The sequence below is a fragment of the Castor canadensis genome, chromosome 14 (genome assembly GCF_047511655.1).
Source record: "Castor canadensis chromosome 14, mCasCan1.hap1v2, whole genome shotgun sequence".
Classification (NCBI taxonomy): Eukaryota; Metazoa; Chordata; class Mammalia; order Rodentia; family Castoridae; genus Castor; species Castor canadensis.
The window spans coordinates 106,655,552-106,669,508 of NC_133399.1; the positions used below are offsets into that span (position 1 = coordinate 106,655,552).

At 38.5% G+C, this 13,957-nt stretch overlaps 1 protein-coding gene across 3 annotated transcripts in view; it reads right to left on the reverse strand.

Annotated features, from left to right (window-relative positions):
- Positions 1–13,957, reverse strand: part of Fbxo16 (F-box protein 16) — a 103,729-nt gene that overhangs the window by 71,488 nt on the left and 18,284 nt on the right. For all 3 annotated transcript variants that reach the window (XM_074055237.1, XM_020178561.2, XM_074055238.1), the window contains exons 4-5: positions 8,066–8,272; positions 4,128–4,292 (exon numbers count right to left, since the gene is read on the reverse strand). In XM_074055237.1, the coding sequence (XP_073911338.1) occupies positions 4,128–4,292; positions 8,066–8,272 (372 nt within the window). The remainder of the gene's footprint in view (positions 1–4,127; positions 4,293–8,065; positions 8,273–13,957) is intronic.

The following is a 13,957-nucleotide window of genomic DNA, read 5'->3' on the forward strand; positions in this document are numbered from 1 at the left end:
ACTATAATGACAACAATAAAACAAAGAATATCACCACTACCACTGCCATCACCTTCATCTCCCATCTCAGCAGCATCATCATTACCATGGTAACAACAATGGTGACGAGGATACAGCAGCCACCACCCTGGAAGAAACTGCCATGTGTCAGACACCGTCTCTGGCAGTTTTCAAGCACTGTCTTATTTAAATAAAACAATAAGGTAATAATTTTCATAAGGTAATCAGTATTGTTCTTATTTTACAGAAGAGGAAACTGAAGACAGGAGAATTAGTTTGCCCACCAAGATATAAGGAGAATTTGAATTTGAATCCAGAATCAGATCCAGGATTATTTTGCTTCAAGTCCTTGCACTGAACCTCCTTGTCACTGGTCTAGTTTGTCACTACTGTTTGATTTATCCATAAAAAGGACACATTAGAAAAAAAAAAAAAACAAGGTGCTTTAGCCTTAGCCTTCAACTGTAAAGACCTGCAACACAGAGAGTCAAGGTCAAGTTGTACAGGGGTAGACTATGGGTTTGATCCATTATCCAAACCACAGTCACTCTCAAAGAATACTTCTGCTTAATTTCCAAAATTGAAAGTCTGTCTTTTGTGTGCACAATTCAAGATTTTTTTTAATGTGGTTGTAGCCTAAGGGAAGTGGTACCGGTATGTTGGGAAGCCATTAAGGGCTTAATTTTGGTTCATTAAGAGATTAAGGGAGCTTTGCTTGGTAAATTGGTTTGCTTCAGTTGGGATGGCAGTATAGTCATTTCTGTTATGGACAGCACTTAGCATTCAGTGTTGCAATGACAATATTCGTGTGTGTCCTGGGCTACTAGATGAGGCAATGTGAAAATAGGGCTAGGATCTTTGAACTTTTAACACCCAGGACATAGCAGTGTTGATGAGTATTTACTCACTTAAGAGTGATTATAGACTAATAGCATATTAAAAAGACATTTCATATTTATGTAAGTCAATATTTCGCACAGATCTCATTTAGAATAGACATTCATTTCATTTTTCTGAGCTTATTTAAAATAAACACATCTATTTTTGCTGGAGGAGATCTAATTTAATACTTTTTTTTAATAAAAAAAAGTTCCAGGGGAAAATATTTAGGAATAAAAGCTAATTATTACATATAAAATTATTAATTCTGAAAAGTACAAAATGCTCTGCATACTTGTATCTTTTCTCTTTTATTCTATGAGTTATATTGATTGATTTTTTTTTTTTCTAGCAGTACTGGGCTTTGAACTCAGGTCTTTGTGCTTGTTAGGTAGGCGTTCTACCACTTGAGTCACTCTATCAGCCCTTGAAGTTGTTCACAATGACCTCTCATTACCTCTGTAGTGACTCTCTCTCTTCCACTCCTGGTATTAGTAATTTGTGTTTTCTTGATTTGTCTACTTATGTTTTGCAAGAAGCAGCTGTGGTTTTCATTGATTTTCTCTATTGTTTGGTTCTGATTTCATTCATCCTGGTTCTTTACCATTTCTTCCTTCTATTTACTTTGGGTTTAACTTACTCTTTTTCCCACTCTGAAGTCTTTTTGAAACTGGTTTCTAACATGGGTGCTGTAGACTCACAAATAGTTTTAAAGCTCATTTGGTCCAGTCTTCCCATTTTAACGTTGGGGGGAGCTAGCATTATCACCGCTGTGTGCTCATAACATACCTCCCAGAGCTCTGTTGGAGCACACACGAGCGGGAAGGGGGATGGTGACCCTGCTGAGGGAGCTGGATTGGGGACTCCTCTGGTGACCACCTATGTTCTCCAGTTGCAGCCACCTCCCAGGGAATCTGAGAAGCACACAAGTAAGTATAGTGCTGACAATGGTGTTAATCTCAGGGTTTTTATTAACTTTGGTTTTTCTGCCTTAGGTCTATTTTTTTAACCTCTTGATCTAAGTGTATTAGTTATTTCCTTGACCTTAGTCTTTCAGATTTAGTTCTATTTCCTTCACAGAAGAATTTAAGTTTACTATTACAAATTTCCTATAGAAAGTTCATGCCAAGCAAAAGTTGGAAATTTACTTACATCCAAAGTTTTCACTGTTTTTAAGAAGAGTTATGAATAAATATTTTGAGGAAAGAGTTATTTCTAAAAACAAAGTATTGAAGTCAGGTTTTTCTCCCCGCTTTGGGGTGGCACTGGGGTTTGAATTCAGAGCTTCATGCTTGCCAGGCAGTTGCTCTACCACCTGAGCTACTTCCTGATGTCAGTTTTATGTGTCACATTCAAAACCCTTTTCATTACCTTAGCTGGTTCATTACATTTCTCTCCCCTCCCCCAGAACAGCATGGGCTTCAGCTTTTGGATGGGCTTCCTGCTCCCAACTGAGAACAAGATTCCAGAAAAGCCTGACAAGTAAAGCAGTCATCATAGTTAAAAGAACCTTTAAAATTCTGCATTTAAATTTATGCTTTTTTAATTTCTTGGAAGTACTGGAGTTTGAACTTAGGTCTCATACTTGCTAGGCAGGTATGAGACTTCTACTACTCTACTACGTGGGCCATGGCCCCCAGGCCCTCCCCCCACTTTTTTTGGGCTTTAGCTATTTTTGGTTGTTGCAGTTGTTTTTTGGGTGGTACATGGGTTTGAAGTCAGGGCCTTGAGCTTATCAGGCAGGCACTCTACCACTTCAGCCACTCTGCCAGCCCTAAATGTCTTTTAGCTGGGCACTGGTGGTACCTACCTATAACCCCAGCTACTCAGATGCAAACCCTGAAGGACTGAGTTCGAGGCCAGCCTGCACTACAGAGCAAGAGCTCCCCCCAGCTCAAAAAAATCTTAATAAATTAATTTAAAATAATAAAATGATCTTTTTAAAAGAAATCCTCACACCAGCTACTAAAATTGAAATGACTAGTTTTATCAATGCAATTGTAACAATATTGATCATGCACAGTTCATTACTACATTAAGTATAGCTGGAGTCTACTTTAAGAAAACACAATAAAACCTAAAGCTAAATGAGCGAGTTAGGCGTTGACTGTCCATTTTTCAAAAAAATTCAATTTTAGAAGGATTCACTGCAGTGTTTTACAGATTATGATACCCTGTGGTTTAAAAAATCGTTTAAAAATTAATTTACACATAACTTTTCAGCAGTCTATTGTACAAAATGCTGCTCCACGTGGCATGTGTACAGGTAGTGCCATAAACAAAATGCACATAAAATCTTCCATAAATTATGTATTTAGCTCTGAATGGAGGAGTGGATATAAACATTGGTTATAATGCACTGAAAGCCATAAGAAAAATTATTCTTGCATTATCTACATTTTGTGATTATACGCAAATGCTCTCCATTGCTTAGTTTCTGGATGGAAAGGAATTTTAATATGCCCATTAGACTCTTCCCTGATGACCACTTTATGGGAAAGTGTTCCTTTATAAATGATACAAAAATAAACTTCAGGGCTGGGGGTGTAGCTCTGTGGCAGAGCATTAGCTTAGCATGCCTGAAGCCATCAGTTCAATCCCCAGAGCTGCAAAAATAAAGAAGTAAATGGTAGCCCGCCTTGTAGAATCATGGCAAATTAGAATTAGTCAGCTATGATGAACCACAGTAACAAATACTGCACGTTATCCAGAGTTCCCATGTCAGAATTGTCTGGTGTCTGAGTCAGAGGTACAGAAATCAGGAATGGGGACAGAGGGAGAAGCTCCCTAGTCCTGACCTCTTGGGTGCACTTGTGGTTGAAAGGTATCAGGCAAAAGGCTCTCAACTCTCATGGGTATCTTAAAGGGCTCTCAAGTTTTCAAAAAGGAGAATTTTGAAATTACAGTGCATGCATTTCCTGTGAACTATCTTCCTTCTCTAGCCTCAAGTTGGTTCATTTATTTGTAGTTTTAGAATTCATTGTAGCTGATGTTAAGTTTGCTGCTTTTTTTTTTTTTGGCAGTACTGGGATTTGAACTCAGGGTCTCACACTTGCTAGGCAGGCACTTTACCACTTGAGCCACTCTGCCAGCCCTTTTTTTTTGTGATGGGTTTTTTCGAGATAGGGTCTCTTGAACTATTTGCCAGGGCTGGCTTTAAACTGTGATCTCTGCCTCCAGAGTAACTGGGACTATAGGTGTGAGCCACTGGTGCCTGGAAAGTTTGCTGCTTTTTGTCTCTAGTTTACCTTAGGTTTGGTGACATGAAGTTCCTTCACCATTTGGATATAGTGCTTCTTCCATACCCCCTGCTCAAAGGGAGTTGGAGAGAAATTGATGTACCAGTTAAACCGTAGGCATTTGAGCATCCAGAGCTGGTCCAGCTCGGCTAAGTTCTTCCAATGCCAGCTCACCTGTAAAAACAATGACCATTACAAACAAAAAAAAATACCTGTTTCCATGCCCACTTTCTCTAGGCTTTGAGCTGGAATTCTGGGCCAGAGCTAACGCTTGTCATTTTCTCCAAAATCTCAGCCTAATAAATAGTTCTCTCTTGCGTAGCATGCTTCCTTGCCAGGCAGAAGAATTTACTTTCAATGCTGATTCAGACTTCAAATCAGAGGGAACTCATATTTCCTGGGCACCTACCTGTTAATCATCCTTAAAGGAGTAATTAAATTATAATTATTAGTCTTTTATGGCAAATGAGAAAAGCGAGGCTCAATGAGACTTTGGAACTTCCTTAAGGTTCCTGATGGTCATATGAAAGTTATATGAAGTTTATATAGACTCAGGTCTGCACACTGTTTATTTTTCATAGTGTACTTTCCCTTTCCTCCATTCTTCAACTTCACTAAATACAAATTTTATAAATACAATCCAATTACTGATATCATTTCATATTATTATAAAGCCCCTAGGATTCCACAGAGGATAAAGTATTTGTTCAGTACATTTTCTTCCCACAGCAGTACAGTCAATCCTGTATACCCAGCAAATGGTGGCGGTAGCTTTACTATGTGTAGCAATATTTACAATAATTTATTCCAGATTTTGAAGAAGTCTTGCTGGGAACTGAGGTCAAGTTCATAAGTTGAGATATCAACTGTGTATCTAAGTTGTAAGAGTTGCAAAGATGACATCTAACTTTCAATCCCAAATTTCATCCTAGAAGACTGTTGTCTTTTTCAAGATGAATTAAATAGCTGATAATTTTTGAGTAGCCCTCCAATAATCAGGGCACTCATGATAGCCCATTTTTACGTCTCGTCTTTCTTCTTCCTTTCATCTACCATTCACTGAGTTTCTTCTATGTTTAATATTGTGATATGAGCTGGAGATGAGACATTAAGGAAGAATGGGGTATAATTGGAAGAAATAAAATGTCCAGGGGCTGGAAGGAGGGGACAAGGTTAAGGGATCTGATAGAGCCCTGCGGGCAGGAACAGAAATCACATCTAGTTGGTTCCACTCAAAATTGAAGCCACACTCTCCCGAATCTCCATGTAGCAAGTTAACTTAGTTTTGCAGGTAGAGGATGGAGACATCTCTTTGGAACAATTCAAAGCTCATTTTGGTGCAAAGACTTATTGTATACTTTAAATGCAGTTGAAGAACTGGGTCTTTTCTTCCTCACAGGCAGTAATAGGGATAAAATATGCTGAGGTCTTGCAACACGGACAGATAGTGCATACTGGTGACAGGCTTCAAACTCCAAATGGCATTTCCCCTCAGTGATGACAGTCTCACTGTGGAAAATTGGGAAGTGCTCAGTTCAAGAAAAGTAATACCCCTAATCCTATCAGTTAGAGGTGACCATTATTGACAACCTAACAGCATTCTTTTCCTTTCACTCTTTTTGAAGCACGTATGAAACAGAACTGGAAACTCTATAGCTACACTAGACAATTTGCAATCTCACTTTTTTTCAATATCACAGCATGTCCATTCTTCTACCACACATTATGTGTGTGTGGTGTGTGGTGGCATAATAATTTATCACGTGGCTATATGACATCCTCTTGTTGGACATTTAGATTACTAGGCTCTTTTAAAAAGTTATTTCATTTTTTTTTGCAAGTGTGAAGCCCTGAGTTCAAACCCCAGGTCCATCAAAAAATCACTTCATTTTTAGAATAGGTAATATATGTATGATAATAACAAACTCAAAAGTACAAAGGTGCACACGGTAAAAAGTAAGTCAGTCTCCCACTTCTGTCCTCCAGCCACGCATCCCCAGCCCTAAATGTAACAACTACTTTCAGCTGCTGTATACCATTCTAGAAACATCCTAGGTATATAATCACATATTTATAAATACATATGCATTCTTTTTCAATCTGTCTATCTCTCTACACATCTATGTGTGTATGTGTGGATGTATGTATCATCTATCTACCTATCTATCTATCTATCTATCTATCTATCTTTCATCTCTCTATTGCAATACTGGGGCTTGAACTCAGGACCTCACACTTGCTAAGCAGTCACCCTACCACTTGAGCTACCCCGCCAGCGTAAAGCATAACACAGGCTAGCTTCAAACTTGTGATCCTCCTGCTTGTTGATTACCAGCCTGGCATCCTTTTCTTTTTAAAATGGCAGAACTTTTCAGTTCTGCACTGTGCTCTTAACATATCTTGGAGGTCATTGCTATTTATTTACCCAGTCCTCTAGTGGTAGGCATTTCTGTTGTCTCCAACCTTCTATTAGGACAAACAGTGCTACAATATTCTTAATTTTGCAATCAAAATAAGTTTTCAGAAATCGTTTCCACATATGTTGAAGTATACCAATAAGACAAATTCCAAGAAGTGGCACTGCTGTGTTAAAAGAAAATTTTATTTAAAAAATTAATACCATCAAGTTGTTTTCTATTGGTGGCACCAATTTATCTACCAACAATATATGAAAGTTCTTGTTTCCTCACACCCTTTCCAGTATGAAATATTATCATTTTGTAAAACAGTCAATCTGCGTGATGAAAGATGGCATGCTGTAATGAGGCTAAGGTCCCCCATTTGGTGGAGACATCTGCATTTCTTTTTTTGTGACCTACTTGTTCATTTCCTTTGCTCCTTTTTCTACTGGGTTGTTAGTCTTTTTTTCTTAATATAGATTTATAGACATTCCTTAAGAAATAAGAAATTATCCCTTTGTTTGCAATATATTTTTCCCTGTTTGGATTTATTTATGGTGTTCTTTTCCACAGAGAACATTTTAATTTTTAAAGTCACAACTTAAAAGGGGAAAGATTTATACAGTCTGGAGAGAAACCAGAGTTTGGTCATAATTTAAAATCTTGCTTTTTTCTTTCTTGCTCATGACATATACAACGAATTAATGTTATTATAAATTATATAATAATAAATTATAGATATAATATACAAATATTAATAATATATATTATAATGTTAATATAATATTATATATTTAATTATATACCATTTAAATTATATATTAAATGAATTATATATTTTCTTTTAGGGCTTCTGGGGATTATACAGTACTCACAAAGGCCTCCTTCCCAGTGTTTTCTTTCAGTATTGAATGGTTTCCTCTGGTGTCATGCACTCATTTCTTTAATTTAAAAAACTAAAATTAACATATCACATATTCATGAATTAGTAGCTAGAAATTTGGGGTTTTACTAAACTCCATAAAAAGACTCAACAACATGGCTACCAGTTTTATAGCTTAAGTAAATTAACTTCACTTTAATACACTATGGAATTACTTGTAAGAAAATAGCTGGTTCTTTTTCCAGGGCCTGTGTGTGATGCCCACCTGAATCTCTTCTCATCTCTTGGCACAGATCTCAGGAGCACCTCCTTCGGAGTTTTTCCTTTCGTGGGTAGCCTGCACTATACAATTGAGCTTTTATTTTAGTTGTTTGCTGCACAAGAGTGTCTTGCCAAGAATCATTTCTTACATGTGTACGTACTTCCTCAACTAGCTACTACTTTTTTGTGGCCACTCATGGGTTTTTATACTTTTCCCTTTGAGCACCAAAATACAGAGTTAGACACAAAAGAGAACATCCTTTGAACTGGACGGTCTAAAGATCTATTGCTTGCTTTTATGCATGCTTGGGTTTCATCCTTATGTTCCTTATGTAAGTTTCAGACATGTCTAAGCTGTCCTTACAAAATGCCGTATGCCACTCCGTGTTCATCTAGCCACTTACCTGTGCACAACGACAAAGGCTTCGGGGATCCAGGAAGGAAAAGATGTACACAGATAACACCCTTGGAAGCTTGGTAGTAAAATCCAGGGCTTCTGCTGGAATTTTTTCCTGCAGCTTTCGGCAGCAGAACTTTTGCTGTGACAGGGAGCAGCGCTCCAGCAGGCCAGTGAGGACTCTTCTCCTTTGGGAATCTGTCCATTTGTCAAACTAGAAAAACAAGACAAAATGAAAAACAAAAAGCTCCCAGGGGTGGTCTGACAGCAGAGATGCGTGATGAGGAAGAGATGAGAATGGCACAGCCAGTGAGTGTAGCAATTTATTCCTAAAGCATATCACATATTTCTGTCCCAATTCAGTAAATTTCAAGTTTTGTCACCTACCAGTTCTAGCTCCCATTTATATGCATGACCTAAGAAGTGCATTTGACCTCAGACCTTATACATTGGGAGCTGACCAGATGCATAAACTGAAAAACAATACATATATATTATTTACCAAATACAATTCCAAGAAAATGTGCCTGGGCAGCTCTCTTCCTCCAAATAATTTCTACGTCAGCCCATCAGTGCTTAAAACTCTAGGACCAGAAACAACCCTTGGCAACCACAATTGGAGATATGGTATAACGTGCAAATAGCATTGATAAGGGGAGTATAGTGGGTTAAATTTACACTAATGTGTAAATGACTGATACGATTAGAAAGAAAGTGCATGAGGCAGGATCTTACACAGTGAGTATCAGATCAGGTGGATGCCAGAGGAAATCACCTGGGAACTAGGGTGACCTCAAAGAAAGACTAGCAGGAAGAACTCCCACCAGCTGAGTAAGCCATTTTTTGTCAGAGGTCCAAGTCTACTTCTCTTTTTACCCTGGCCCTCTTGGGAGAGCAATTAGAGAAGTCTGGGCTAGTAGCATTTTTTAAAATATCATTACATTTCATATATAGCTATTTAATATAGTTTATTGTAAAGTTTCCAGAAACTTAGCTTTAGTTGCAATCATAGAATATACTGCCCACCTAAAAAGGCAGATAAAGCAAAAATTTATTTTGTCCAAGTCTTATGGCCAGTCAACTTCACTATAGCCATATGTTGTATTTTGATAATTAATAGGAATACTTCTTGTTTAAAACTACTCAGTATCATAGATCTATTCAAGTACCCATGAATCTTACTTTGAAGACTATAATTCAAGGGTGAAAAAAAGTGTTGAATACAACAAAAAAGTGAAAACCTTCACTACAGGAAATGGTTGTGTGTGTGTATTCCCTGATTCTTGTGATTTCTGCTTTTGCACAAAGTATATCTTCACCTCTCACAAAGGGTGCTCCTTTCCCAGTTGTTTTGGTATGGATTCTTAGGAGAGGAAGTAGATACCAGCCCAGAATGACGGGAACTAAAGAAGGATCAAGCCAAGCACCTGATGAGGTGGTGAGGAGAGAAGCCGAGCTACAAGCTATGAGGCTGGGACTTCGTTGGATTTATGGGGCTCGTAACAGCCAGGTCAGTAGCTAGTGTGAGAGGACTGCAGAGTGATGAAGAAGATTTGAGGAGGATTGTCAGGAGTTTTGAACTTGACCTGCTATAGTTTTTCTTTGAGAAGCAAAGGGAAGATTGGAATCTTTTTTTACATTACTTGTGGTGACTGTGTAGGAACCAGGATAGTCCTGGTTATAAAAACTGGTACCATGAGGTAGTTATTATCACTGCAAGAAATCAGAGATAACTCAAAATGCCTGACGGTAGCGATCAGCCAAACAAACCCTGAACTATCAACAGGACAGGACAAAGTATGGCCTTATGGGGACTGGGGGTGAGTGATGGGGGCCTGGGTGTGTGAAAGTAAAAGGAAAGTCCAGATGAAAAGCAATACTGAAAGAGCATTTTAAAATGGCGCCAAGGAGCTATCATGGGACAGGACTTACACACATCTTCGAAGCTGAAGCTAGGAATGTGAACTTTGGGCACCTCCTCTGTTTGACCACAGGACGTCATGCCCAGAGACTAAGCAACGTATGAGGGCTTAGCCAGCTCTTGTTTCATGGACATTTCCATTTGACTTACAGGATTACATGGTCCCTGCTTAGCAGCTCGTACATTATGAGTGTGTGCGTGAATTTGTTTTTATTGAGGTACAGGACATGAGTGTGGAAGTGTCCCTTGGGGTGTCCCTCCAGCCCTTGGACTCTTTTCCAATTTCAATAGGGGTCTCTCTTTAAACAGTTTTAATTTCCTTGTAATTATTTAAGAACTCCAGGTCTACATATGTTCCCACTTCCCCTACTTCAATAAGAGCAGTGAGTCAGAGCTATCTGAACGTGTGTCTATTTCTAAGACCTCAAATAAAATTCTTTTACAGTTGCTGAGTTTGGATTGATAGATAGGAGTGACTATTGGGTGTCTCATTCTCAATTTTGTATTTCTAATACTCATTGGAAACATGTCAGCCTAAATTTCCTCATTTCTACATTATGAATAATTACATCTATATTGTAGAGCTGTTGTGAGAATTAAATGCTACCTATGTGTATATGTGTGTATGTAGTTCCTAATAGAGCCCATGACTTACAGAATGACAAGTATTATTATAAAATGCTATAATGATGCTAAAAGAATGTGTGTGTGAATTAAATCAATATATATGCAAAATTTAAGACTAAAAGCATGACATTATAGTGTTTGTACAATGAGAAGAATGAGAAGTAAATTTACAATGACAGATCAGCTTGTCACTTTCCTTAAGGCCCACAGAAGAGAATGGACTCAGATTACAGAATGAGCAATTTAAAATGAATATAAAAGAAATTAGGATTCTAAAATGTATACTGAAGAAATCGATAAAAGAAAACATTAAAACACTTTCCTCGAGAGATTACAAAGATAATTGCACTGGTTCCTCATTTATTTCCCCAGTTATAATGGTCAAAGGTCATTTCTATTTGGCTTTTGGTGTTCTTTGCCGCCAGGGATTTTCCTTTCTAATTATGATTGCTTAAGCTAATAGAAGACGAATTTGCATTCCTTGAATTTCTACCAATTCAAGGTGAGTAGATGACTCAGAAGGCTGAACAGCAGGGAAAATCCCTTTGGAATTTACAAGGTGCTACTGAGAATCCAAAAAGTACATAATCCACGACAGGAATTTGAGAATCTCCCATCAAAGTGAGATTGGGGAGCAGTCACCAGCATTATTCTCTGACTCAAGTAGACATCTGGTGCCTCCCTTCAGTGCCTTCCTCAAGGATGCTCTTTCGTAGGGCTTTCTTGACTCATGCTAACTGTAGACATGCTATTTTTAGGGCACCGCTTACAGGACCTTGTGGCAGTTTCAGGCCATGGAAAAACTGTCAGGTCCCCACCACCTCACACTGCAGGGCAAGAACACAGGTGGGGGGAGGTGAGGAGGGGTCAAGAGGGAGAATTGGTTTTTCTTTTATAGTGTTTTAATAGGATTGAGTTTCTGAGTCCTGTTACCAAAAATTCAACTTCACAATTAAAGTATCAATGTGTTCTCTCTCTTCTTTTTGTTAAAATTTTAAACAGATTTGGTAAAATCAAACGTAAAAATGCTAACCATGCCTCTCCATCAAATTTCACCTCATTCCCCAGAGATAACAGCCTCTCAAGAGTTTAATATTCATGCCTTCAGAGGAATGCAAGTGTACATATATTAATCAATTAGGAAGAAATTAAATACATTAGCATATACTCATCCCAGGTACTATAGAGCAGTCAGAAAGTAAAGAGCAGCTTCACATGTCCTGAGATGTAACAACCACAGAGCACAATGGCTCTCATTCGTTCATGGAAGGACAGACACACCATGATCTCTACTCCACTTACTTCCTGTGTTTATTTTTTATTTTTATCTTTTTTGTGGTGCTAGGGATGGAATGCAGGGCCTCGCACCTGCTAGGCAAGCGGTCTGCCACTGAGCTACAAGCCCAGCCCTAAACTTGCAACTGGTACACTTTAGATAGTTGACAAAGCCTAAAAAAGAGAGCAAAAAGAATGAAAGAAGAACAAAGCTCCAATATTGTAGTACGTGGTTATTCGTGTCCTATGTAAATATTGCTCTGCTACCGATGAGTAGAGGTGGAATTACAGGCTCAAAGGGTAGGTGCCTTTAAAGTTTTAGTGGATCTTCTCAAACTGTCTTTCAAAAGTCTTTACTGTTTTACATTCCCTTGAATTGTATTTAAGAGTATCCTCTAAGCCAGGTGCGATGGCTCACACCTGTCATCCCCGCTTCATGGGAGGCTGAGATTGGGAGGATTGTGGTTTGAGTCCAGCCAAGCAAAAAGTTTGTGAGACCCCCCCCATCTCAATGGAGAAAAGCTGGGCATTGTGTCTTGCACCTGTCATTCCAACTAAGGCAAGAACAGCTGTTCAGGCCAGCCTGGATAAAAACTGATACCCTGTCTCCAAAATAGTCAGAGCAAAAAGGGCTGGAGGTATGGCTCAAGTGTGAGACCCACTAGTGCCACCAAAAAGCCCCAAAGCAAACAAACAAACAAACAAAAAACCAACCAAACAAACAAAACCCAGTAACAACAAAAACAGAGTAGCCTTCTGTTCCCCAGGGAATTCTTACTTACACTAGGTATTACCTATCTCTTCAATTTTTTGCTATGTAGGCAAGGGAGGGAGAGGTGCGAGTTTTAACATGAGATTCCCTGGACTGGGCTGTAGCTCAGTGGTAGAGTTAGATTCCCACCACACACAATTGCATTTTTTGTTTTTGGCAGCACTGGGGCTTGAACTCATATCCTTGGGTTTGCTTGGCCAGCACTCTTACCGCTTGAGCCCCTCCAGCAGCCCCACAATTGCATTTTTCTGATTTCGGTGATAAAGAGCACATTTAAAATTTTTATTGTCCATTTACATAAATTTTTGTGTATTTCTCATTATTATTTTAGCCTGTTATTCTGTAGGGGCATTTGTACTTTGCTTACTAATTTTCTTGTTGATTTTTCAGAACTCTTTAAATATCTATCTATCTAGATAGATAGATAGATAGATTCTTTTTTTTTTTTCCTGCTATGCTGGAAATCCAACCGAAGGACTCTACCACTGAGCTGCATTCCCATCCTTACAAATCTTGTATCTATAATGCGATCTACATAATAGTTTTCCCTCTTTCTCTTTTGAGTTTTAACTCTATTGTGGTTGTTTCCTGCAAGTTAAAAGTGATGCCAGCTACTTTATTAAAATTCTTTATAATATCAATATTGTTTGTTGACATAGCAGAAAGTGAGAGGAAGTTTGAGAGGCTTTCTTTGTTTTAAATGCAAACACTTTCCCTGTTGGTGTGGTCTGAAGATTCGGGAGGCAACTGCCTTTTCTAATGAGACTGAAGGACAGAGATTTGAGAGGAAAGACAGCAGGAGCAAGGAATGGTACTGTAGAGAGATGTTTCCAGTGGCTCTCTCTTTCTCTCTCTCTCTCTCTCTCTCTCTCTCTCTCTTTCTCTCTCTCTCCCCCTCTCTTTTCTTTTCCCTTCCTTTCTTCCTTCCTTCCTTTTTTTGAGACAGGGTCTCACTATGTAGCCTAGGCTGGCCTCGAACTCATGATTCTCCTGCCTCCACCTTGAGAGTGCTGGGATTACAGGTATGGACCACCACACATGCCTTTAGTTTCTCTTAAATATTTTGTCTGTTGATGTACAAAACATCAAACAGAACAATGTGCACATGTATGAACAAATTTAAAATTCTTGAAACGTCCAAATATAAATACTTTTGAATTATCTTTCATTGGACAGGATTCATATTACATCCTATCTCTCTGTCCAGATTCTTTTCAAAAGTGATTTTACTTCTAATACTAGATTAAGGCTGACTCCTACAATGAAAATCCCAGTAATACACGTCAGAACATTGGTATTCTATT